Raw genomic sequence first — 26,919 nt, forward strand, 5'->3', positions numbered from 1 at the left:
TTGCCACAGAAGATCAATTTCTAAAATAGCACAACTCAACCAATTAGGCCTGCTGTCAGAATTTACAGACATGCAAATGTGCTTTATTCAATAAACATGATCAAGACCGAATACTTCTGAAGCAGGAATGAAAGCACACAGGCCCCATGATCCTGACAAGAGAAGCACCTTGGACATGCTGCTGCGCTAGGAAAAGGATATCCACCAGCACAAGCTAGACTCAAGAAGAGACGGAGGGAGGCTGGCCAGGAGCACAAGATCAGATCATTTGCCTGCAGCAAAACAGCAAAAGAATAAAACAAGCAAGCAGGAGAAAAGAGGCAGAAGGCTGTGGCTTTGGGCGCTTTCAGGCTATTTTTTCTATTAATGTAGAATTAGATTCTTACAGGAGGAGCTAGATGAGGTTCATCAAAGGTGAAGGAAGCAGGGTCATTATCCCAGCACTCAATTCTACAAGGACGTAGTCCTGCTTCTTTGCTTGTCATTGGTAATCATTTAGGAAATCCACGACCTTTTGTATAGAGAAAGCAGACTTTTCATCTCAGTAATGAAAATTACCAAACGGCAATCTAAAAGCAAACGTCAGAAATTCAGGTTGAGGCAGAAATGGATAATGCTAAATTTCCTTTCTCTCACCATGAAATACTAACCAAGAGAACTTTAATTTCTGGATTTCTTTATGACTTTTACCTCAAACATGTTTATTAAAAACATTATTAATTAAGCAAGCTAAATCTTTCCCCTTATTTTCCTTATCTCCCCATCCCAATCTGGCTCATTATGTGTTGGACCAAAGCCATTGCTGTCCATAAAGGTGGTAAGTTACCCTCATTCAAATCCAGATGGAATCAGAGCGTTTACAGCCACTTTCCTCTGGAATTTTCTGCCAAGTTGCATTACTATGTATTTTTCCCAATGAACCCATGTACCACCTTGGAGATGATTAAGAACAAGAATACTTTGAAATACGTATCTGTAAATTACCAGGAGAAAAGATAATATAGATTTTTAAAATGTGAAGTTTACAAGGCTCTAAGCATATACAAGTTTAGAAGTAAGACAACTCCAAAATGAATAGATGTCTTAAGCTCATTTTCTAAACTCACAGTGACAGAAGAGAAGACATGAAGATTGGAGACAGTAACGCTGAGCCCAGTAGCTAGTTCACCTCCCCTGCAATTCTGCCTGTCCAGGTCCCAGGGTGTTCGCACTGCCTGCCCCTTATCCTCAAGTCAGGTGAGAATCCCTGACAAGCGATGAAGCCGGGGCTTCGGCAGAGTGGGCTCCACGCTGGGGATAAGTACTCAGAGCTGGAACCCTGCTCACCTGCAGAACTGAGGAACGGACTTCACCTTTTGAACAACTGAATGACTCTACATGGTTTTTTTTTTTTTTTAATGTAGAGAATATGAAAAATTACATTAGAGTCAGAAATTTTTATGACTCGGAGAATATCAGATTTATATTACTATAATTTTATTCAGTAAACTTGGATTCTCAACTGGTAGCTCTCAACAGAAGTAGAATCCAGTTTTCAAGCAAGTTGGTTGAAACAACTCTTTAAATCAGGTATCATCCCTTTACTGACACCCCTCGGACACTAGGGGCTACCTGGACATAATTTAGGAGGTCTGCAAATGCCTCACTGTAGGAAAAACTCCTCGTGTGAATGACGTGTGTGTTTACATATAATCTGTGAAGAGGCTCCACAGCTTTCATCAGATTTGCAAAGGCATCTCTGCTGCCAGAACCCAAACAAGGCTAAGAACCACTGCTTTCGAGAATAAAAATAAATGAAAAGATTTTTGTTTTGTTTTTAACTTGGAAGCATATCGAGAATTCATAAACAGGGAATTTAAAGAACAGATAAGACCGGGTTTACCCACAAGGAGCTCAGAAAATCCTACTAACAGTGTTACACCTGTTAGCACACCTTCAGAAAGGGACAGCTTCCTGTAGAGAAGGGACACAGGTCATTTTAAGCCCTCCGGCCCTCCCTGTGAGATACAAAGATGAGAACATGGAAAGAAACACAAGGAAAACAAAATCACATTTTACGTTAAAAGCTAAAAGACAGGGCTTCCCTGGTGGCGCAGTGGTTGAGAATCTGCCTGCCAATGCAGGGGACACGGGTTCGAGCCCTGGTCTGGGAGGATCCCACATGCCGCGGAGCAACTAGGCCCGTGAGCCACAACTACTGAGCCTGCGCGTCTGGAGCCTGTGCTCCGCAACAAGAGAGGCTGCGATAGTGAGAGGCCCGTGCATCGCGATGAACAGTGGCCCCCACTCGCCACAACTAGAGAAAGCCCTCGCACAGAAACAAAGACCCAACACAGCAAAACTAAATAAATAAATTAATAAACTCCTACCCCCAACATCTTCTTTAAAAGAAAAAAAAGCTAAAAGACAATTATCAAAGACAATAGCAACAAAAAGAACTGTGTAAAAATAAAAGCTTATGAATTTCAAAGAGGACATAAATGTCAACAAAACAGATACAAATAATGTTCTGGATCCACAGAACCCTGCATTCTGCTCTGACCAGGTCGTAGTTTCTCTAGAATCCCTCCCATTTCCACGAATGCACTTTAGAGGGTCCTGCCTAGGAGAGGAAAACAGTGGAATTGCCCAGACTCCACTGGAGTCACTCAGTCAGCGAGGAGGAGCCTCAAGGATCGGTTAACACTGTCTCTGAAACTTTTCCTGCTGTGCTATGGCCTCTGGCCCACCACCTCCAGCGAACCCGCTCTCTTGCTGTCCGCCGTGACCCCTGGAATGAACCAGGCAGACAGGTGCGCCTCGGGAACTCATCTCTCTGCAGCGCTAGCCACTGCGGAGCACCCCTCCTTACCAAAGCTTTCCTAGCCTCCACCCCAGGGCGACTTCCTGGTTCTCCCACCTCCCTTCGCCCTGGACTTCCTTCCATGCATGTTTCCGCCCCACGAGGCACTACCCTGGTTCCTCTCCACATGCTGGTCTACCTGTTCTTCTTGGGTCACTTCCACGGCTGTGACCTTCTCCCACACAAAGCTGACTCCCACCTTCGTCACCAGCTCTGACTCCTCTTGCTAAGCCAGGCTGGGACTTCCAACTCTCTTCTTCACACTAATGCCCCAGGCAACTCAACCCTCACCCACTGTGGTCCCTTATCCATGTTTACCACCCTGAGAATGGCAACACTGGTCCAGCCACCTACTTGAGACGTGCATGTCTTCCTGGGAGCCCTCTCTCCCTTTCCCCACCCATTTCTAGCCAGCTTGTCATCCAGAGTCCTTCTTCCATTTCCTCTGCCCCACTTCTAACCCTCACTATCCCTCCTTTGGCCCACTGCAAAGGACTCCTTACTAGACTTCCCAGCTCTAGACTCTCCTTTCCCAGGCATTTTTAAAAATGCCATCCTTGAGTTCTTTCTTACAAGATTTCATCATGTCATTCACCTGTGCAGCCTCAACTCCTTGCTACTTTCCACCTTCTAAACTCTCGAGCATGTCATTCTATCCTTCCCTTCTGGTCCCACCTTCTATGATTCTCCTACACACGTTACCTACAGGCAAGCTACTCTGAGACATCGTGCCACGTCTCTATATTTTCATGCTTCCAACTATTTGGTCCCCTTAAATCTTCCCAGAATGCTTTCCCCTCAGTTCTTTCACTAGTAAACCCCGATTTGTCCACTCAGTCTCAATTAAAATGTCACCATCTCCCTGAAATCTTTCCTGATTTTCACCCTGGAGTAAATTTCTCTTTCCTCTATCTGCACAGCACCTCTCTAACGTGGCAATTACTATCGCTATGTTGCTCCTAGTTATGTATTTTTCTTCCTTACCAGATCGCTCAATATGTGCATTTAAGTTTGCTGAACTACTAGAAAAAATAAGGATATTTTTTGTTCGAGGAATCGTTACTTTTTCACCTTCAACTAAATTTCTATATTGAGGTAACAATAACGCATGAGTATATTTCTCTCTATTATTATTACACACTAAAAATAATCCGATTTTAATGATACAACAATTTTAGGACACAGTAAAGGATATGAACCATACAAAAATGGAGTCAATAACGGCTAAAATAATGTCACCAAATACAACAGCTAAATGGTTAGAACCCTGAAAAATAAAAATAGGGGAAAAAATCTGAATGTAAAAGTTTCATTGTATTATAATAATTATCATCTGATGAAGAAAAACAATTTATCTCATATCATTGTTTTATAAAAGGCCACATAAAAGATGTTATTGCCTAACAGAACTGTGTTTATGAGCACGTGGAAGTTACCTGTTTTGGTGTCAACAAATGTTTGTCATCAACTTGTCCCGTGATAACGTAAAAGTGTGTTATAAAGTGGCAAATAAAACACAGCGCATCCCACCCCACTCAGGCCAACCATTTCAACCTCTGCCCTCTCCGCACCAAACCTGCAGCCACGGCTCCTAAAGAAACGGACTCCTCATCATCCCCACGTGTGTGAAAGGACATGCAAAAAGTAAAATAAGGAAAAGGAACTGTGTGGAAGGGTATAAACAAACCATAGGCTGGATGCATACTCAAGAGTTGACAGAGAATCATATTTAAAACGGTCACATCTAAGAGGCTGACTGTAAAATTTTAAAGAGATACAATGCAATCTATCCACGGGGTGTTTATCCTTTCCATTTTCTTTCTAGCAAAGATTAGTTTTCTGTGAATTATACATGTAAATGCGAAGTTCTTCATTATTATGTAAGAGTAAAAATAAATGCACGTTTCAAGGAGCAGGTGTATCTAACCCAGAATGCAGATGTGTCAAAGACACCAGAAGAAGAGTGAAGCTTTTAACATTATTGGACAAATGTCCTGCTTTAAGGGTCAGATCAACCTACATGAAGTAGACGTACGTGGCAATATACAGATTATTCACTCTGTGCACGGTGATCTGATTTAAACATCTAATCCAAAAGACGTTTTGAGTAAAAATTACAAGGTTCTCTGAATCAAGTAAAAATATAATAAGCTTCTTAATCCCTCAGTTGTCAGCCATATTATTAAGGAAAACCTAGAGCTAGAAATGTAGGGGTCTTCACAGATACAAATATTCGCTCTTCTCTAGAGAAAAGCATTGCTGCCCATGTTGCTAGAGCCGTTTCTCCCCAGAACACTACCTCCTCCTGGTTTTTCCCAGCGTGGAGTCTGCTGAATCCCCCAAATTCTGAGCCCACAGGAGTCAGGGAAAACTTACAACCAAAGGAGACTTTAAAAAGCAATGACACGTAATATCTGTATGCACAAAAGGTAAAATTAACTGCTCTTCACTTACACGTTTAAACCAAGGGTTAAGGAAGAAATGAATGTGTTCAGACTGCATAATGATAAAGATGAATGTTCTTCGTGAAGAGCAACCACGAACATTTTTGAGATGGAGCTAATTCCTAGGATGACGTCAGGTGGTGTGTTCATAACCACATCATTTAAAAAAGTGCTCTGTTTAGCCTTATACTTTCAGGACGTGTTAGAAAAGGGAAAGAGTCCACACGGGGGAAAATAAACTCAAATTGGGCCTTTATCACAAATTTCCTATCTTTAAAAATTCATCTCAGGAGATAGAAGTAAAATCGTATTTCACAGCAACGACAAAAAAAAGTGCAAGTGGAATGATGTAGTTTTTACCCCAATGACTCTTATCACGCCTTCAGCAGCTGCAAAGATAAAGTAAAGGATCCCCAGTCCGATGACCCGGTGCATGACTGTTCCTAGACGAGGCCTGGTACAAGGAGAAGCAAACCGAAAAAACAGAAAGAAGAAGCAAGGTAAGTAAAATGTATCTGACTACAGTAACTGGCCCCATTTCCAACACCAGGAACGTTGCTACCCAATCACGTCAGTCCCTTCCCACCTCGGAGGTACTTTGTTTTGGGAAACAGCATTGTTTCCTGGGAAGAAGGCAGAAACAGGCTCAAGGAAATCTAGCCTCCTTCTCTAGGACTTGAAGCTGTACTGATGCTTATGAAGCAACATTTTTGAGGCCAGAGGATCTTGCTGCTGAAATCCAAGCAATATGATTAACATAACCCAGGTACTATGTCTACAGAATGGACGAGAAGAGTGATGAAACCTAGGAAGTGAGCGCCAACTTCTAAGTGTCACTGGCAGAAATAATCATTTAATTCTTTCACTAACAGAGATTGTAAAGCGTTCTGAGATGTGTCTTGTCAGCGATAATCCACTGATTCTATGACTTGGGCAGAGAAATAGCAGGATGTCAGGAGATCGAATCCCACTGCCTTCCCCTCTTAATATTCCCAAACGACAGTCCGGAAAGACTTCAGCTTTCATTCTTCGGATTGAAAAGAATTAAAATAACAGTTTTGATTCTTTGAAAGTATAAATGAGTTGAGAACATGCAAAGACGATGATTTTTGCGATTAGTCATTTGAAAATAGAACTGAAATTTCGAGAATTCCCTGGTGGTCCAATGGTTAGGACGCGGTGCTTTCACTGCCATGGGCCCAAGTTCAATCCCTGGTCGGGGAACTAAGGTCCCTCAGGCCGCACAGCGTGGCCAAAAATAAAAGAAGAACTGAAATTTCATGACACTTGCAAATCAGAATTTATTATGAATATGTTTTAACTCAAAAACCCTCTTTTCAAAGTAATTAGAAGAAAAAACTGGTTTTGAAAAAAAAATACTTATGATGAAAACTGAACTAATACCCATAGCTCATATTTCAGACAATTTATCTAATTTAGTTAATCTAAATTCTGGTTCACTATAGCCAGCTTACTGGAACCCTGCAACAGCCAGAACTGTTACCGCTTTGTAAGGGTTGAACACAAGTTGACAGTGAAGGGATTCAGTCAAAAAGGGCTGAGCCCTCACCCACCAGCTCAATCTTCTATCCCTTTCTCAGCCACCACCCTCTGCACCCTGGCACCTGATGCTCATAACTACAACTGTGAGCTGCCACTGGGACCCAGAGGGTTTTGTGTTCTATATACTGTACTGAGGCCAAAAAACAAAAGAAAGCAAAACAAACGAAAAGAAGGTTTCCTCGCTACAGTCTTGGTAACTGCACCAGTCCGGAGCTCAGAAGCACACGTGCGTGCATTAGTGCACGCTTACTGAGTGCACGCTGTGTGCCGCCCAGCGCACTGGGGCCTTGGGATACAGCAGGACACAATACAGGGAAGTCACACACAAGTGGGGGGAAGAGACAACAAATGCTAAGAAACACATCAAAAGGCATGAGGGACTAGAGCGATGGAGGATGGGCACTGGTTAGGGTCCCAAAGGGCCATCCTCCCTGGGGGGTGACGGTGAGGCAGAGAACTAAAGGAAGTGAGGGAGCAAACCATGCCTGGGATCCGGGGGGGAAGCTGACAAGCAGAGGCCTCTCCTGCACTGTGAGACACGTGTCTGCTGTGTTTAAGGAACAGTGAGAGCAAGAAAAGCAGCAGGAGGGAGCAGAGTGTTTGGAGGGAGAGTGGCAGGAGATGAGGTCAGCCATCGGAGAAGCCACAAGATGGAATCTGGGTTTCACTGAGTGAAATGAGCAGAAAAGTAATGAAATTGGAGTTACATCTTAAGAGAATCATCCTGGCTGCTGCTGTGTTTGAAAAGACTGACAGGAGACCAGGGCAGAAGTGGGGAAACCAGTTTGGAGGCTACTGGAGTGTAGTCTCGGCAGGAGAAGATGGTGGCCTGGATCAGGGTGGTGGCTGTGGAGGGGTGGGATGGGCTCATTCTGGACACTTTCATCAGTCAGAGCCACAGAACTGGATGAGAAAGCCTCGGGGATGCCGGTCACTAAAGCAGAGGTCTGGGGCCTGAGCCCAGGGCCCCCCAACACTGGAGCTCGGGAAGACGAGGGGGCTCGGCACAGGAGACCGTGAAGGAGCCTCCACGACCGGGCACCTGCAGGGGGCTGAGCGGGGCCCTGCGATTCGGCAAGGAGAGGTCAAGGTGACCTTGACAGGCGCAGTCTCAGTGGAGGAATGGGGCCAAACCTCACAAGGACAGAAAATGAGGGAAGTGGGAGCGGCCAAGTACAGACAACACATCTGAAAAGCGCTGCTGCACACAGGGGAAAAGCAATGAAGGAGAAGCAGAGGAGAGGGCCATCCGGGTTCAAGGGAGGCTCTGCTTCTGAAGATGACAGAAGTAACAGTGTGCTGACGGGAACGGCCCACCGGAGAGGGAAACTGACGCTATCAGAGAAAACAGGACAGACTGCTGGGACAGCTTCTTTGACAGAGGAGGTAACAGGACCCAGGGCACCAGGGCAGGGCGGGGCTTAACCGCACACAGGGATGGTCCACGCCGTACAGGAGCAGAACAGGCTGCGTGTGGTCCAGAGGTGGGGAGGATGACACAGACCTGACGGCCGCAAGTCCCTTCTGATGGCTTCTAATTCCTCGGTGAGAGAAGAGCCAAGATCAGCTACGCTGGATGAGGGTAGGGAGGTGCGAGGAGACAGAAGGGGTGAATGGTCCTGCGCAGAGCGGAGAGTCAGAACACGAACGGCACGGGGACCAAGAGGTGCCAGCAGCACTGAGGGCGCCCTTCAAGTTCAGAGTCACGGAGTGAACTGAGCCAGGCGGTGCGGCGGGGTGTTCTCCTCAGGCTGACGCTGCAGCCCCGGCCGAGCCTGCGCAGATGGAGAGCTGGATTTATCGAGGGAGGCTGACAAAGGAGAAGGCGGAGGGCCTCAGGGGTGGCAGGGGTCATCAGTGCCCTGCCGGCCCGTGGAAGGCGGTGGGATCAATAGGCCGGAGGCCACACCAGGGACCAAGAGTGCCTACAGCTGACACATTAGAGAAAGGAAACAGGAAACGGGGGAGGCTGAAGAGTAGATTGCTTCAATGTGCCACCATGGAGAGGGTGCAGCTATACACAATAATAAATAGATAATAATCAAGTCTAGAAAACGGCCAGGGGACTCAGTAGTTGAGGGGAGGTGGCAGGTAAGAGCGGCAGAGGTGAGGGGGTGAGGTCACGTTTCTTAAAGGATCCTCACGCGGATACTCAAGTCACAGGGAATCCTGACAGTGAAGTGCTGAGGAGAAAGACAATAAAGGCAGTGCTCGGAGCGGTGAGGGATGAGGGGAACCTGGCGGCTGACAAGGCCTGCAACCCGAAGACGCTGCTGGGGTCCAGTGTGAGGGCTTAAGTTTCTGGGCATCAGAGGGTCTTAGGCAACAGGCTCTTCCATGTTCATGCCCAGGGACTCAAAGGTAAGAGGGAGAAAAGATCTGCTTGAGAGGGTCCCAAAAGCGGGTCCTCAGGCGACTGCCAGGTTTCAGCCAGAAATTCTGCTGACCCTGGTGTTTCATGAGAGCGCTCTCTCTTACAATATCTCATACACAAACATGACCCCTAACTATGTTGTCTAGGAAACAGAAAATGGTCTGAACCTCGAGAATCATTTAGAATTTTCCATAATCCTTATAGTTGATTATTCATCTAACTATGAAGTTACTGGAATTCAACTTCAGGATCTTTATTTGAGAAAAGAATAAAACAGCCAGTGCATGGAAATCTTTTAAAAACACGTCCTTGCAGGTATTTCCCTCTGGGATTTGTGTTAGGACACTGAGAGGTGCCGGGTTTCACAGGGGTCATAGCGGAGATGGATGGGATCACAGGATGGGGACGCGGTGTCTTTTCTGGGCCCCGGTACTTACTTCACAATGCCGTATCCCAAGCTCACAATGATCACCAGGAGGCGAGCCAGCGTCCTCTTAATTGCAGATATCAACTCCGCAAAGATCAGTAAACTCTGGGCTGAGGGGGGACGAAGGAAAATCATTCGCCCTGGGTCCATCTGGACGCCTGCCGCCAAAAGTCTAAATGTGTACTGTGTACAGTTACGTCCTGACCTCAGACGAATTCGCCACGTTGAATTTAAAGGTCATCTAATCCAAGTGATGTTTGAAACCTCAATGAAGGGGATTCTGATCGGCTCTACTGGGCACAGCTCTCTCACGTCCACTGGAAATCTGTCTCCCCGAGCTCCCCTCTGTTCTTATTCTTCCCCTTGAGGCTACAAAGGATTGTAGCCCTTTCCCGTTCTGTAAATATCTGAAAACCATAACGCCCTCAAGAGCTCTCTTTTCTCCAGGTTGCCCTCATCATTTACTCATTCACGCTCCTACCGTGTGGCTATCACAGTAAAAGACACACCATGTTCCCTGCCCTCGTGAAGCCTGTACTCTGGTCGGGACAAGTAAATGGACAGAATTCAGCAAGTGCTGGAGGTAACGCTGTATCTCCCAGGATTGTGATGAAAGCGACCTAATCCACACGGGGCAGGAAAACCTTCTCATAGAAAGTGACATCTACACCAGGGTTTGAAGGCTGAGTAGGAGTTAACCGTTTGGAGGAGGGAAAGGGGAAAGCAAAGGAAATGGCACATGCAAGGGCATGGAGAGAAAAAGAGACAAAGCAAAATATGCTGCAAGAAGTGAAAGTTCGGCATGTCTGCAGCAGAGCGTGTAACGAGGGAGGTCAAGAAAAGAGGCTGGGGCAGAGGCAGGGCCCAAACACCTCAGTTTTAGGCTAGGCCATGAGTTAGGGCTTGTTGCTGAGGGCAGTGGGAAGTCAATGATAGTAAACAAGGGAGTGAAAAAGGAACTAGTAAACTACAGCCCATAGGCCAAATCTGGCCCTACATCTGTTTTGTAAATAAAGTTTTATTGCAACACGGCCATGCCCATTTGTTGTCTGTGGCAGCTTTCATGCTCCAATGGCAGTAGTTGAGAAGTTACAACACAGACTACATGGCTCGCAAAGCCAAAAATATTTACTGTGTAGACTTTGCAGGAAAAGCTTGCTGACCCTTGGAATACAGTAGACAGCTTTATTTTATCAAGATTGCTCTACTTAATGGCTTGGAGAGGAATAGACTGTAGGTGAGGAAAACGCTCAGGAGTCTATTCCAGAATTTAGCCAAGAGATGATGAGAGTGCTGGCGGTAAAGACGGAGAGGAGAAAGCCATTCAGAAACGAGTTGTGAATCCACCTAACATTCTTGTTTTCAGTTCATGTTTCTCTGCCTTCTCTAGAAGAAACCACAAGGGACCTTGCCCAACACCTTGAAGAAGTGCAGATATACTAAATTTATTACATTTGCCTAACTGCCAATCTAGAAGCACAAAACAAAGAAGTCAATGGACACGACCTATTCTTAATGTATCCTTGCTGGGTCCTAACAATCACTAAATCATCATTGCTTGATTTTTCTGAAGTCTATCCTTCCAGGACCAATGCTAAGCAAGACAGCCTGGGTTACAGAATTTACGCTTGGGAAAATCAGAAACAACATCAACCCAGGCCCCGTCTGGCGCCTCTCCTTTCCACAGGACTCCTCAAAGACAAGGACAGCAGTCTGGGGTTTCTCTTCCAAGGGCCTTCTGGTGTCATCTCAGAGGGCTTGAAGGCCCTGAGGAAGATAGACGGTCTTTCCTTCTCTCCATGGATCTCAGGCTTTTGCTGCCCTTCACCCAAGTTCACGCCACCCTCTTCTAGACAGAGACGCCCACCACTGGCAGCAAAGGAGCTGACTCGCCTTCTCTGATATTCAAGAATGCTTTAACCCCCGGTCATATGCAGCAGCTCTATCCTTCCTTCTTTATCTGGTTTAGGGCAGGCACACACACATACACACGCACGCACGTCACTGAAACTTCTTATAGGGTAATAATACCTCTAACATGTCTCCCTGGATGTCTGTCTTTTCTTTATTGTCTTGTACATGTCTTTTTAAACTTTTTATTTTGGGAAATTACAAACATTCTTCGACACAGAGAAAGCGATATAATGAACTCCCACGTACCCATCATTCAGCTTCCATAATTATCAACATTATGCTAAATTTGTCTCATCTATTTTCCAACTCACCCTCTTTTTTTCCCGGAGTATTTTAAAATAAAGAGCAGACACAACTACACCCTTTGAAAACCTGTACCACGATCATTTGTAACTGACCACTCAGAAGCACATTCCTGAGGGCTTTCTATCCTTCTGAGCTATCTCCCTTTTGAAGGTTCAGTGATGGAATTAATTGTACCTTTACTTCTCTGGCCCTTTTGAACTCTATCTTCTAGAAGTCTGGGGCACCCGTCTGAGGATGCCCCACTATATGCCCTGCCTGCTTGCCACATTCCACTGTGTAAGCTGGGATGGTATCTCCCACGGTCACATGAAGTTCTTTGCAAAAAGGGTGCAGTCACCATCCATCCTGGCACTACTAATTTTACTCCCTGTGGCCAAATTTTCTTTTCTCCTTTGGAGGGGAAAGGAGAAGAGAGAGGATGGGGAAAAATACAGAGAAATACGTTAAAAGGATTGGCAGTCCCCGATGTCCCCAGTCCAGAATTTCGTGTTGTTTAAAGCCAGTCACGGGTAGCTGAACCTTAGGGAACAGGAATTTTCTTTTCCCCAGGAGGGAAGTAAGGGAAAGCCAGCAAGAAGAAAACAGAAAATGAAGACCACACACATGCTAGCCTGGATCAGAGCCCTACTCTGATATTCTCTTCTTGGCTTCCCTCCTCTTCACCTATATGGTTGTTCCCAAACCACTGTATGAAGGTGGGGCGGGGAGTCCCCACAGCTCTGCTCACAAATGCTGGGCGACTCTTGGGTCACACCATATTCATGGACACAGTCACCACTTACTTGATAACCCAGTGCTGTTGATGTTTTGGTATTCAGCATAAAAAACTGCTTTTTCAAGCATTCCCAGGAAAATAACAGCTGCAATCCAGAACTGGATTCTTAGTATATCTTTCCAATAGCAGGCAGACCACATCAGCCAGAGTATGCCATATAAGATATAAACGATACACATCACCATGTAGAACTGTGGGAGGAGAAGCAATTTTAGTCAGTTAAGCCTTCTGATCATTTGAAAATTGACATTTCTACATTCAAGTTTGCAATCCTTTATTTTCCAGTCACCATGGAACCAGAAATAGAGGGTATGTCAAAGTGTTAGCTACTAAGGAATTACCACCACTGAGCTCTTAAAATGTTTAAGTGTTCCAATTAGGATACAAAACTCATTTTTAAAAAAAGGAAGAAATGATGAGAGATACTCACAATCATCAGAGGCCAATCTGATGCAGAGATATATCCATGAGGCCCCATCATAGAAAGAGAAACTGGTGAAGGCAGGGTGGGGATAAAGAAATTAAGGCATTAAAATTAACAACCAGTTTTCCTTAAGTTTTTCAATGTAAGCTCATTTTAAGACTCCAAGAATACAAACCAAGTTAACGAATGCTGAATTTTAACCTTTGATTATGTAACTGTATGAAGATATCTTTACGTATTTGTATACATGCTCTTGTAAAGTGTGGGCCAAGTCAGATCTTATGCAGACAGCAAAGTAGTCCTGGTCTGAGATTGGCCCTGGCTGAGTCCCTGACCTAGCTGAGGACTTTGTCTTTCTTAATGTAACTTGGATAAATTCTGAACTCCAGGGACTTCCCTGGTGGTCCAGCAGTTATGACTCCGAGCCCCCAAGGCAGGGGGCATGGGTTCCATCCCTGGTCAGGGAACTAGATCCTGCATGCTGCAAGTAAGATCCCACACGCTGCAACTAAAGATCCCGCACGGTGCAACGAAGATCCTGCACGTGGCAACCCAGCACAGCCAAATTAATTAATTGATTAATTTAAAAAAATTTTTTTTTAAATTTACTGAACTCCAGAATCTAGTTTGGGTTGTTGTCTGAGAGCAATAACAAACAGCGTGCCGAATACAGTGCAAGGCTTAGCAACTGCGCCAGTTACTAACCAGCAGAAGCTTAAAGCTGCCTGCTGGTGTCAGAGGAAAAGACGCCACACCTGGGAAGGCAGGGCGCACAGGCTGGGGAGCAGGATGGCAGCAAGGCCCCTGCTCCCTGTGTGGCATGGTCTGGGCCCATTACAGTACCTCCGGGAGGAAGGCCTGCTTCACACTCTCCGGAGCAGCGCCCCCACCAGCTTCCCCGGGGGAGACCAGCTCTGGGCCTCCTTTGCGGCCATGCCTGACTCACCTCACTGCTTTCTCCCTCCTCCCTGGACTGGGTGCCCCCCAGAGACAGAGCCTGGCTTCACTTCTGTGTCCCAGTGGGTGAATCAGAGCAGTTTGCAAATCCCCAGGATCATCACATGCTGCTTGGCTGCTGTCAGCCCAGCAGATACCCAGTACAGAAAATGACCGCTAAAGCAATGCCAGGACCCATGGAAGCATTCGCTCCCTTGAAAACCGCTTAGTGTGAGCCCGCTCTCACACTGGGCACCAGGAGCTACGGTTTCACGAGGCAAAGAGCATCTACCTTATGGGCAGGCAGGGGAGCTCACAGACTGCAGAAGCCACAGTTGCCAGACATGCTACTTCTACTCCTAGGCTACAAACAGATTCTTTTTTCTTAAACTTTTTAAAGAACAAACATTTTGAACCCCTGATGATGGCCATTTTCAAGTAACAGAATATAATCCACTTCAAGTACGATTAAGGTGTCACCTACCCATTTCTACATGTTAAAAAAATTTTTTTTTAATCTGGAAGGATGGAGAATTTTGTATCCCTCTATCAAGTTTAAAACTTTTTAAATTAATCTTCTTTTCTTAATTCACCCTTTTATTTATTTTCTTTTATTTATTTTTTCTTGGCCACGCTGTGCGGCTTGTGGGATCCTAGTTCCCCGACCAGGGATTGAACCCTGGCCCTCGGCACCCAAAGCACAGAGTCCCAACCACTGGACCACCAGGGAACTCCCAAAGTTTATCTTAAATTAATTTAAAATTTCCATTCCATTTAAAAAAATATATTAAGAGTTAAGATAAGCATAAAGTTCTAAGTACCCCAAATAAACAGATTATTCATTTTTGTGATTAACAGAAAATCATTTTTGAATAATGTGTTTTAACAGAGAATGTAGATTTGGGTTAATGACAAAAATACAGAATACAGTAAAAGCAGACAATAAAACATGCATACTGTTTAACTATACCATTCAAATTCCAGCTTGCATCTGTTTTTTCCGTTTTAATAGAAACAATAAAGATATGAAACCCATCTCTCTGTGTTTTGGCTACAACATCCTGAAACAGAAAAAAAAAAAAATCCTTCATGTTATTTTTTTTAATTGCTATATAAGATATAGCTAAACGATTGTCCACCACATTTTAAAACAACTTTTAAGAATTGAATTGGGTTACTTTAAAAAAAAAAAAAAACACAGATAAAAGGAACGGTGGGCTGTGGAAGGACAGTGGGTAGTGGAAGGATTTCCTCCATTTGTTTTTTTTTTTTTACCACCATCCTCCCAGGCCCAAAGGGATGGAGGAGGAAAAAAGCCTTTTCCACTTGCCAATGTTTTCTACTTTTTATATAGTTCTACAGGTTTTCCCCCCAATGTTACCATTCTATGTTTTATTTAATACTACCTTTGAAATAGTTTTTCTAATATCCTAGTATAATCAAGCATTTATTTATTTATTTATTTATTTATTTATACTTTTTGGCCACGCCCTGTGGCATGTGGAATCTTAGTTTCCTGACCAGGGATTGAACCCGCACCGCCTGCATTGGAAGCACGGAGTCTTAACCACTGGACCACCAGGGAAGTCCCAAGCATTCAGTTTTTAAATGTGTGTTTTTTAAAATTGAACTGGGGGAGAAAGATGTCAGATAACATTGCTGGAAATGACTCAGATTCGGTGTACAGGCTAAATTCCTTAAGGCACTCTGTTGCTAGCAGTCCCACTGAGGCCTGAAACTGCCCACTTGGACTGCCTGTGAACCCTGCAGTGCCCTCATGTAGCTGGACCAAACTTTTCACACTCCTCCTTCCTGAGTATTTCCTATCCTTCCCTCTCATTTCCTACTCCTCCACCTGTGACAGTTTGTGCAAAGCAAAGAGTTGGTCCAGCCACTGCAGAGTGAATGCCCTTCCACTATCAGACTACTCTGTAAGATGGTTGGAGAAAACAGTATGAAAGCAGAAGGGTCCCAGTCTAAAGGCAAACATCAAACTCTTCTAAATCCACTTTCAGTCCCTACACTCAACTCCTTGTAATCCTCTCAACCTCTTAGTCTTCTGACTTTGAGTAATTTCCCCAAATTCCAAATTTCCCCTCCCCCTCGTGCTGCATCATGGTTTCTATCTATTTCTTTACTTCCTTAATGACGATACAGCTCCGCCCACTGCTGTGCTGCCTCAGGTATTTGGCAGCGGAATTTTATTTTTTAAAATAAAGAAAGACTACATAGAAGTTACTGTTAAATCACACCTTTAAAGAGATTTTTAAACAAAGACAGAACCAGGTATGTACAAAATTCACACAGACATATGTAAGGAAATATACTGTTTTAAATAATGCTTCTTGGGCTTCCCTGGTGGCGCAGTGGTTGAGAGTCCGCCTGCCGATGCAGGGGACGCGGGTTCGTGCCCCGGTCCGGGAGGATCCCACATGCGGCGGAGCGGCTGGGCCCGTGAGCCATGGCTGCTGAGCCTGCACGTCCGGAGCCTGTGCTCCGCAACGGGAGAGGCCACAGCAGTGAGAGGCCCGCGTACCGCAAAAAAAATAAAAATAAAAAAAAAATAATGCTTCTTTTTTCTTTCCTAACTCTACTAACCCTACTTTAGATCACTCTCTGAGTATCTGTCCATCAACAGATTCTGCTCAGTCTTACTCTAACTTGTATGTATTTGATTTAAAGGCAAATAAAATGACTTACTGCTGACCCTTCCTGGTTTGTAACACTTCCGGTATTTGTTCTTAGTTCTTTATTCTGGAAAAATAAAATAAAAGAATTTCATTTTATATTGTTGCATTTCCATAAGGAAAAATAGTTTCAACAATTAAGAAAAAAAATGTGTTATGAAAAAAGTAAAGATTAAAGCTGAACACCAGAGAACAAACCTCACTGTATCCCAAACACGTGTAACAAAATCCTACTTTTGAAAAATTACTTCCTTAATCAGGGCAGTGGTTACCGTTGGCAGGGAGCGTAGTAGGAACTCAAAGGGAGCTCGAGGTGCTCAAAGGCCCTGATCTTGATCGGGATTCACACGGGTGGGTTCAGGTTGTGAAAATTCATCAAGCCCTACGCTGCTGATATGCAAGCTTTGCTGTAAACTTATGTATATTTATTATACCTTGACACAAATTTTTAAAACAACCCTTTAACGTTTTTATTAAAGACATTTTCATTTCAGAATTTACAGGACAAAAAATCACTTAAAATGACCCACGGCCTCACCACCCAGAGATGACCACTGTTAACATTTTAGAATCTAGTCTTCTAGGCTAGGAGGAGAAAGTGCACAAAGGAGAGTGTTCAAGTGTGTTAAATGCTGGTGAGTCAAGTACACTGAAAGACCTTCAGTAGGAGTAATAGACCTAGGGATCTAATGACATGGAGGTCACTGGTGACCTTGACTAGAGCTGTTCTGATGGGATGATGGGGGCAAAGCCCTGACTGGGGTGTGCAGAAGAGAGATGAGGGATGGAATGACAGCCAATCATGAAAGGATGATAAAAGGATCCTCTTCCAAGGATGATGCTACAAAAGGCACAAAGAAATGGAACAATGGTTCCACTTATTATGTACTGCCACACACACAAAAGAACTAAACCTAATAATTGACAATTTAAGCACCTTCCTTTATCAAAATACTGATAAAACAGAAGTTGATACTTGCATTCACTGGGAGAAACGTAAATTCTATTTCAACATCGCAAGACAGGTACTCACATTCAATAAGGGAAACGCCTGAGAATTACGGTTGCAATCTAAGTTTTCATTTTTTGTTGTCCAACATTCGCTGCTGTTGAAATAATGACCACAAAAGTCTTCACTGACACTAAGTTCATGTTTTTGTGACAGCTCCTATGCAAAGTAAGATTCTACGTCATAATTTATTTCCACTTAATATCTAAATAATACCAAAAAGTTATTCAGCTTGGAACACTTGAAACACGCAATAGAACAAAATACCAAAAAGAAAGTTTTGAATATAATTTTCAGTACGATTGAGGTAATCATAACATTTTAGCCATTCTGATGTGCTCAGATACAGTAATACATAATATAATCATTCTCTTATAGTAATAAAAGTGATTAAGATGTTACTACAAGGAAATGGTTCACAGAGAAATACAAAATACTTTGTCCTGGGGCTACTTCCATTTTACTCCAGGTATAAAAGATTTTACAGAGAAAGAAAGCAGCATTTAATTACAAGGAAAGATAAACCAAACACTCAGTAACATAAAGCAAAGATGGCAAACCCAACTGAGTGCAGGGGGAACACTCATTTACACATCAACTAACAATGAGGCTCCTAGATGGATGAGGAAAACCGCGCTCCTAATGGCAACTCCCAGGCATGAAGAAAAGGTTAAGAGGCTTCCATTGGCCAAATATGAGACAATTTGAGCAAAATACATAAAAACAGTAATAGATTATAACCCACCCAACAAAGTTAAAATCAATGAGTCCATATTGATAATTGATTGACTGACAGACGGATAAGAGAGAGGAAAAGAGTGCAACCTCATAGTCGAATGCTAATAAATGTAGAAGAAAACATGGAATTAGAAAATCATTGTTTAGCAATCATCACAGTGGTAACTGTGCCTTGATTCAGGCAAGAATCAAAGAATGTTAAAACAAGGACTGATGAAGAAACAGGATATTTACACATAAATACAAAAGTGTTTCTTCACCAATTATTGTTAACAACAAGGAGAAAAGTAGTAGCTTTACAGTGGAGAAACCTGGCAGAAACTTCCTTAACTGATCAAAGTTAATATCACCAAAAATGGGACAAAACAGTATACTTTCTGGTATGCCTGCCAAAAATATAACCTGAATTTAATCACGAGGAAACGTGAGAAATATTCAAATTGAGGGACATTTTGTAAAAATAAATGGCTTGTACACCTCAAATATATCAATGTCATGTCATGAACCACCCTCAACACCTCCACCCCCCCCCAAAAAAAACCCTGCAGAAATACAAGGTGATCCTGGATTGGATCCTGTACCAGAAAAAGAAAAGAAAAGAAAAGAAAAGAAAAAAGCTGCTAAAAAGGATGTTGTTGGGACACTGGCAAAGTTTGAATATGGTTTATTAGCTATTATATCAATTAGCATTGTATCGCTGTTAAATTTCGTAAATCTGATCTCTGTACTGTGTAATCTAAGGGAATATCTTTGTTCGTAGGAAATACACACTGACCTAACCCGGTCTCTTTTTCCTCCTCTCACACTCTCCCCCTCCTTTTCCCTCCTCTCCTCTTTCTGAGGTCTACTTATACTCACTAAATCTACTCACACTCACTGAAGTTCTAGGTTCCCTATTACTAATTTTTTGAACGAAGTGAAACTTTTACATTTCTTCTTTAAATTGAGTTGGTTTTCATTTGTGCGTGACCCACAGTCCCCTTATCAATGGTTTCCACAACTCTGATTTAAATATTTACTAACATTTTTCATAAGATACAAGGAAACTAAAAGATCTGTAGTCTCAGAAAGCATATACTTTGATATAATTAAGGCGTTTATTGCCTAAGTCCCAAAATCTGTGGTACTTCTCTATTCCTGGCCTCCTCACTTGATAAGCTAATAAATCTTAAAACTCCTAACTTTTCCTTCATAGCTTTAGACACATTTAAAATTTGTGTTTTACTTACTTCCAGCTCAGAATATTGATTGTGACAGGGATGATGTTCCAAAAGCCACACTATGGTAAACTTCACAGGCCCAGAGCAGCTGAATGACTTAACTGTTTAGAGAAAGGAAGTCTCATTTTACAACAATAATATATATACTTTAACATAAACTTAAGGTTTCAAGAATGCAATTTAAAATAGACTACTTTGGACTTCCCTGTGGCGCAGTGGTTAAGAATCTGACTGCCAAGGCAGGGGACATGGGTTCGAGCCCTGGTCCGGGAAGATCCCAAATGCCGTGGAGCAACTAAGCCCATGCACCACAACTACTGAGCCCATGTGCCACAACTACTGAAGCCCGCGCCCCTTGAGCCTGTGCTCCACAACAAGGGAAGCCACCGCAATGAGAAGGCAGCACACCGCAACAAAGAGTAGCCCCTGCTCGCCACAACTAGAGAAAGCCCGCGTGCAGAAACGAAGGCCCAACGCAGCCAAAAATAAATAAATAAATGTTCCTTTAAAAAATAAATAAATAAAACAGACAACTTTAAGGAAACCATGAGTAAAGTATTACCTAATTTCTCCAAAAAGTCACTGCAAAATGAGACAGATAAATTCCTTAAATTAAATTATTACGGTTAACCAAGGCTGAGGCTGGTAGAGTTTCTGCGGCAGAGTACCCAAGAGGTGGGAACTACACAGAGAAAGGGTCAATGAAATCTGCATACAGATCCTTGGTCTCTGGCTGCATAACAGCCTGCCCGTGCACAGGGACAAGCTGAAAAATTCTGAGTTCACATGGGGATGGGAACTAGCCAGAGAGGAAAGGCCTCAGTAAACACACCCCGTGTCTGGGAGAGACGCAGAAAAGTCACACCTTAGAAGTGGTGCTAAGTTAGTTCTAGAGTAAAGGCTACCCCTGATCCCTCCTAAAAGAAATTAAAAACAAAATTGGAAAGGATCGAACTGACCCCAAAGAAACGTAACTGTCTGCCGGAACAAAGTTGTTCACGGAACACAACATTCTAGTACTCAAGAATGTGAAATTCACGATATCCACTAGCCAAACAAAAATACTAGATACACAAAGTGGGAAAAGTTGACTCATAATCGTGACACGAATCAGTCAATTTGACAACGATGTGCACTGTTCTGTGTGTCTATCGCAGTTCCACAGTGTTAGGATTACCGCAGCTTCGTGTTCAGTTCTGAAATCAGAGAGTAAAAGCCCTCCCACTTTGTTCTTTTTTAAAATTGTTTTGGCTATTCTAGGTCCTCTGTATTTGCATCTAAGTTTCAGAAACAGCTAGCCAGTTTCTACATAAGTCTGCTTGGCTTTTGATTGGGATTAATTGAATTTATAGGTCAATCTGGGGAGAACTGCCAGTATAATGTTAAGTTATAGATTTATCATAGATGCCCTTTATCAGGTTGAGGCCATTTCCTTCTATTTCTAGTTTTCTGAGAGTTTCCATCATGGATAGGTGCTGATTTTTTTCAAATGCTTTTTTGTATATATTGAGATGATTATATGATGTATTTCTTTTATTCTGTTAATATGGTGAATTACACTGAGAGATTTTCACCAGTGGCTCCACATGACGGCATCTTGAATGGAGTAGCTAAGAGGGGTCACCTTAGCTTTCCTTAGGGAAAGCAAGGCATCTGATCCACCAAACAGCACGGACACATACCCAAGGGACCAATGCTTAACTTTGTAGGCACTAAAATTTGGCTCTGGGACTTCCCTGGTAGCGCAGTGGTTAAGAACCCGCCTGCCAATGCAGGGGACACAGTTCCGAGCCCTGGTCTGGGAAGATCCCACATGCCGAGGAGCAACTAAGCCCATGCGCCACAACTACAGAGCCTGCGCTCTACAGCCCGCACGCCACAACTACTGAGCCCATGCGCCACAATTACTGAAGCCCGCACACCTAGAGCCCGTGCTCCGCAACAAGAGAAGCCACCATGACGAGAAGCCCGCGCACCGCGACAAAGAGTAGCCCTCGCTCGCCACAACTAGAGAAAGCCCGTGCGCAGCAACGAAGACCCAATGCAGCCATAAATAAATAAATAAATAAATTAAAAAAGTCATTCCTAACAAATATTTTTTTAAAATAATAATAATAAAATAAAATTTGGCTCTGTGAGAACTCAGAGACTCAGTTTCATCTTTCACACCATGGATGTAGGCGTGTAAAACCTAATGCCCAATTACTCACTTAAACAGTAACTATAGAGTAGATGATGAGAAGGCTGCTTGGTGAACATGGCAGCAGAACAAGGAGGCTCAGGTGGGCACTTCATCCACCCCCGCCAGCCACAGTGTTAGAGCTACGGTCATAGTTACAGAAAGACCTCTCTCCCATCAGTGCTGGGACACTGTCAGCTTTTACCTGACTAAACCCTCATTTTTTTTTTTTTACGTTTTTGTTCCTAACTCCCTTCTGCTGCCTCATTTTTCTTTCTTTAGATATGTTAATACTAAATTGTGGTCTACTTTTAGGCTGCTCTCGGACATTACATATTGATTTAAAAAAAATTCAAATTCTGTGTTTCAGTGGTCCATATAACTTTTTATTCCCCCATGTAATTTTTTTGTCTGCACCAGTGTTTTAAATGTTGTCTAGACAGTGAGACATGAATTTATTAAAGCATTGAGAGGCCAAAATGTTTTCCTCACCCACCTTGGGCTTCAATTTCCTCTTACCAAGCTCTTATCACCACTGATGATCTATATCACAAAGCTGCTTTGAACCGCCTTTGCTTTCTAGCTGATGGCTGGCCTACTTCCGTCAGCAAAGACCACACACAGCAGAATTCTCCAACAAATGTTCAGAGCACGGTGTGAGAGATAAAAGGGCCACGGCTGTGGGTCCCACGAAGCCAATTTGCTCTACCCAACAGAAAAACTACCCCTTACCCCAAACTTTAACTCTGGCAACCAACTGACCTAGTCAAGTTACTGGAAACACCTAGAGGGGTTAGTGCACAGTAAATATGATCCAATGTAAACTCATTAGAAATACTGCAAACCTCAAGATCTATGACTTGGTAGTCATGACACACCAGTATTTACACAGACAACACAGTCCCTAACAAATATTTTCACTTTCATAAGCTCTAAAACCCTAATTGTTAGTGTCTAATAATTTTTATTTCCTACTGTGATCATGTGTATATTTAGAAAATTTTCAGAAACACAAAGGTTTCATCACAATCATGGCATTTCATATAACCATAAAAAGAATTTACTGAATTTTAAAAGGGATTCAGAGTCAAATTTCGGAGGTCAAATACTTTTTTGCTGAAGACTTCTTTACTAGGTTTTAACTATAATTTTTAAAGAATGATAAAGAATGATTCACATTACATTTTCTGAGACAGGATCAGAAAAATTCATTCTTGAAAATAACTATGACCCGACTGGAACAAAAGAAACCCTTAAAATGTTAGGATCACTTAAAAACATTTGCCTAGTTTAAAATATATACTATTACAATGTGTTATGTTAGTTTATGTTAAATTAATGCATGAGTTGATACTACATGTTGCTCATTTATAATTTACTGTTATTTTACTGTTATATTAGTTTATTATACTTACCAGAAAACTTGATCTCAGTAGAGTTAAACATAGTTTTCCTAAATATCAAAGGTCCTGATTTCTATAATGAAAAACAAAGAAATACAGAAAGCTCTTGTTAAAAAAATTTCTCTCTACTGTTTAAGAGTATAGTTTTATCCTGGAAAATACATAGTTCTAATCCTTTAACTCCTATGCCTGGAGTGATTATTCTTTGAAGACGTAAATCTGGGACTTCCCTGGCAGTCCAGTGGTTAAGACTCCGTGCTTCCACTGCAGGGAGCACAGGTTCAATCCCTGGTCGGGGAACTAAGATCCCACATGCCCCGTGGCTCGGCCAAAAAAAAAAAAAAAAGGCATTAAAAACATAAATCTGATCACATCACTCACTGGCTTAGAACTTTGTCTCATGTAATCTACTCCCTGCAGTGGATGTGAGGCTCCAGAAGGCTCCTGGGGCCAGCAACACACGGCGGGTGAGTGCGACTGCCACTGTTCGATGACTGCTGTTCAGACGGAGAACCTGTCTGTGCATCTGCAGCTGCTCTCGTGGTATCAACATAAATGCACTTCTGATAAAACAACTGACCCTCTCCCTAAGTTATGGTTTGCCGCTGTCTCTTTATAAGAGACCAAATCTCACTGCCGCTCACAGGGCCCCGCCCACCTCTCTCGCACCTTTCTTGCAGGTCCTCAAAAACATGATACTCCTTCCTGCCCTCAGGACCTTAGCAGTCAACTTGAAACTGACTTGAAATCCCCTCCCTGTGGCTCTCTTTATCTAGTTATTTCCTTCTTACCCCTGAAAGCCCAGTTCAAATATCCCTTTCCTCAGGGTGTCTTCCCCTGGAGCCCACACCAGGCCAGGCCCTCCCTTCCATGGTCTGTAAGACCCATTCCTCACAACCCGTACCACAACCAAAATGAAATCTTACACTAGTTATTTAATGTCTGCCCTCACCAAGAAAAAAAATCCTGTGAGAAGGGATTGCGATAAACGAACATGTGGTTAGGAATTAAAGAAAAACACTGACAGGACAAGCAGCTCTTTCTTGATAACCTCTTCTCCCTCCTCAACAGTTTCAACATCAATAAAACCCAGGGCCCAGACCCTTCCTCTGAGCTGCACATCCACATACCCAATTACCTAAAGGTCATGTCCACTGGATGTCCAATAGACAGTCCACACTCACTTGCCCTAAACCAGACACCTGGTCAGGGAACTAGATCCCTCATGCCACAACTAAGAGTCTCATGCCGCAACTAAAGATCCCGCATGCTGCAACTAAGACCCAGCACAACCAAATAAGTGAATATATTATTAAAAAAATTTTAAAAAAAGAACCATTTCTTGATAGATTTGCAGAACAAATGAAAGAAAACTCCACTTTCCTTTCCTGTTCTGAAGAACAAGTTTTGACAACTTGAAATGGGGAAAAAAAAAAAATCAGCCTACTCTTTGCAAAGAGCTTTATGGATTGCTACTGTCCTGAATCACACAGGACTAAAGATTACGTTGGGACCCAAAGGTAATTTTTTCTTCCTCACGCAGGAAGCAAAGTCATTCTCTCCCCATGGCCTTTGGAATCTCACCATCCAAAGTATACTTGGCAAAGATCTTTACAGATATGGTCAAGCGGTCTGTATGCAGCCGATTCACTTCCAACTTATTCGGACTTAGTTTATGCTACTGCCTACTCACTACAGAAGCAGCATCAAACAGTAAGTGTGGTTCTCTGAGTTTTGCTTTTTACTGTTCAGAGAAATTTAATGATGAAGATACACAGGCTCTATCACTGGCGCACAAAATAGGGCACCAACCCAGAAGAATCCTGGCAAAAATGGTTGCACTGGGTCTTAAAGATTCAGAAAGATATGTACTCTCCTTCCTTTATGCAGCTTTTGTGTTATAGGAAGAATCTGTAGCCTGTGGTACTTTCTCTTTCCGGTTGAGGAAATCAAAATATAAGTTTTGCCTTTAGAATTGGGACATCGTTTCCATACATGTGGAAAATAGTCATCTCAAACGGAGCTGGATGAAACCTCTGAATCTAGAAAAGCAGGAGATAAGGCCTCTTCGATTTCCTGTCTCTCTTCAGCAAATCTTTCCAAAATTCTACCTCTGCATTCCTCCCACATCATCTCATGTCTACTGGATGTCAAGCTCTCAAATGGCCTGCCCTGGAAAGGAAGCGTTTCCACACACTCATGCCTCCAGACAAGCCTTGCAAACATCCCTTAATTTCTTTCCAAAATTCTACCTCTGCATTCCTCCCACATCATCTCATGTAACTACTGGATGTCAAGTTCTCAAATGACCTGCCCTGGAAAGGAAGCGTTTCCACGCACTCATGCCTCCAGACAAGCCTTGCAAACATCCCTTAATTACACATCCTGCCCCCACCCCCCACCCACACACTCTCCCGGAGCTGTGATGTCAGGAACCCAAGAAGAGGGAAAGAGGGGTGGGGTGACTATTGCATGTTCCCTTCTCATTTAAAGAAAGAAAGAAAAAAAAGGCACAAGCTCCTTCTAAATTTATGCGGAAACTGAAGCCCTGGAAAATCCACCCTGTGGCTGCACCCGGGCACGAGCAGAGGTCAAATCCAAAGATGCCTTTAGGAGTGCCGAGGGGTTCAGGGCTCAGGTCTGAATAAACGAGGACCTGATCTAGCCAGAGCAGGTCGGAGAAGAGCGAGGGGCCAGGACTTCGGGAATGGTGATCCTCATGAACAGGGTTCAGAAGGGATAGCAATCCCCCAGCACACAAGCTTGACTGATCCTCCCCACAGCCCAGGTCGGGCCGGAGGAGGGGGCGCTCCCCGCGCCGAGCAAAGAGCCCAGAGAAAGTATCAGGGCACCCGGGGCAGACCCGGCCAGATCAACAAGACCGAGACCGGCTCCTGGAGCCCAGAGAGCCCGGGGAGGACCTGCGGGCCCGGGCAGCACCTCGCCTGGGTCCCGACACTCCACTTACGTCATTGATCGTCGCTGCCCAGAGCCCGAGCTCGGGGACGGCGCCCACAGCCGCCGGGCCCCAGCACAGGAGGCAGAGGGCAACTCGCAGCAGCGGGCGCCTGGCGGGAAGGCGGCCGCGGGATGAGAACCAGACCCCGGCCCAGCTGGTGGCGGCCATCTTGACGCGGAAGCCGCACCTGGCGCTCCGTGGCGCCCGCCACGCCCCAGGCCCGCACCAGGTGCAGCTCCGCCCCGGGCGGGTTCGGGTCCGGGAACTGTGGCTGGGGCATGGAGGCGGGGCTCAGGGCCGGCCGGGGCGTGGAGCTAGAGGTGGGGCCAGAGAGTGGAAAGGAAAGGGGGCGGGCTAGAGGGAGGGGTCCGAGCATAAAGGCGGGGCCAGGCAGGGTTGGGGAGCCGGGAGAGGAGGCGGGGCCGGGAGGGCGTGGAAGAGATGGGCGGGGCTCAGAGTCAGGCCGGGGGGAGGAGGCGGGGCCGGAGGGGAGGCGGGGCTCTAAATCAGGTCCCCGCTGGAAGCGGCTTCAGCCCGAGGCGGGAAGCTGAGGTCCCAGAATTCGCATGGCTCTGGTCGAATGCTTAGTGGGAAATATAGGATGGAGCTACTAGCTAAGGTTTTTCTCTGTGTATTTCAGTTTCTTGAATCCTCTGCATTTGTCCCCCAACCCCCTCATCTCAGGGGAAATAAATTGTTCTCTAAATTCACGGTAAGTG

The 26,919-nt window shown here is 44.2% G+C and overlaps 1 protein-coding gene across 1 annotated transcript in view; it reads right to left on the minus strand.

The window, feature by feature from the left end:
* TMEM87B (transmembrane protein 87B) overlaps window positions 1-26,383 on the minus strand; it is a 48,346-nt gene extending 21,963 nt beyond the window's left edge. The window contains exons 1-11 of the mRNA XM_082852141.1: window positions 26,210-26,383; window positions 23,254-23,314; window positions 19,669-19,760; window positions 17,726-17,860; window positions 16,706-16,759; window positions 14,976-15,066; window positions 13,076-13,137; window positions 12,653-12,836; window positions 9,661-9,760; window positions 5,647-5,740; window positions 4,038-4,109 (exon numbers count right to left, since the gene is read on the minus strand). Of these exons, the coding sequence (XP_082708267.1) occupies window positions 4,038-4,109; window positions 5,647-5,740; window positions 9,661-9,760; window positions 12,653-12,836; window positions 13,076-13,137; window positions 14,976-15,066; window positions 16,706-16,759; window positions 17,726-17,860; window positions 19,669-19,760; window positions 23,254-23,314; window positions 26,210-26,368 (1,104 nt within the window). The 5' untranslated portion in view covers window positions 26,369-26,383. The remainder of the gene's footprint in view (window positions 1-4,037; window positions 4,110-5,646; window positions 5,741-9,660; window positions 9,761-12,652; window positions 12,837-13,075; window positions 13,138-14,975; window positions 15,067-16,705; window positions 16,760-17,725; window positions 17,861-19,668; window positions 19,761-23,253; window positions 23,315-26,209) is intronic.
* Between the last annotated feature and the right edge of the window lie 536 nt (window positions 26,384-26,919).

This window comes from Leucopleurus acutus (assembly GCF_964270905.1).
Source record: "Leucopleurus acutus genome assembly, chromosome: 12".
NCBI lineage: Eukaryota > Metazoa > Chordata > Mammalia > Artiodactyla > Delphinidae > Leucopleurus > Leucopleurus acutus.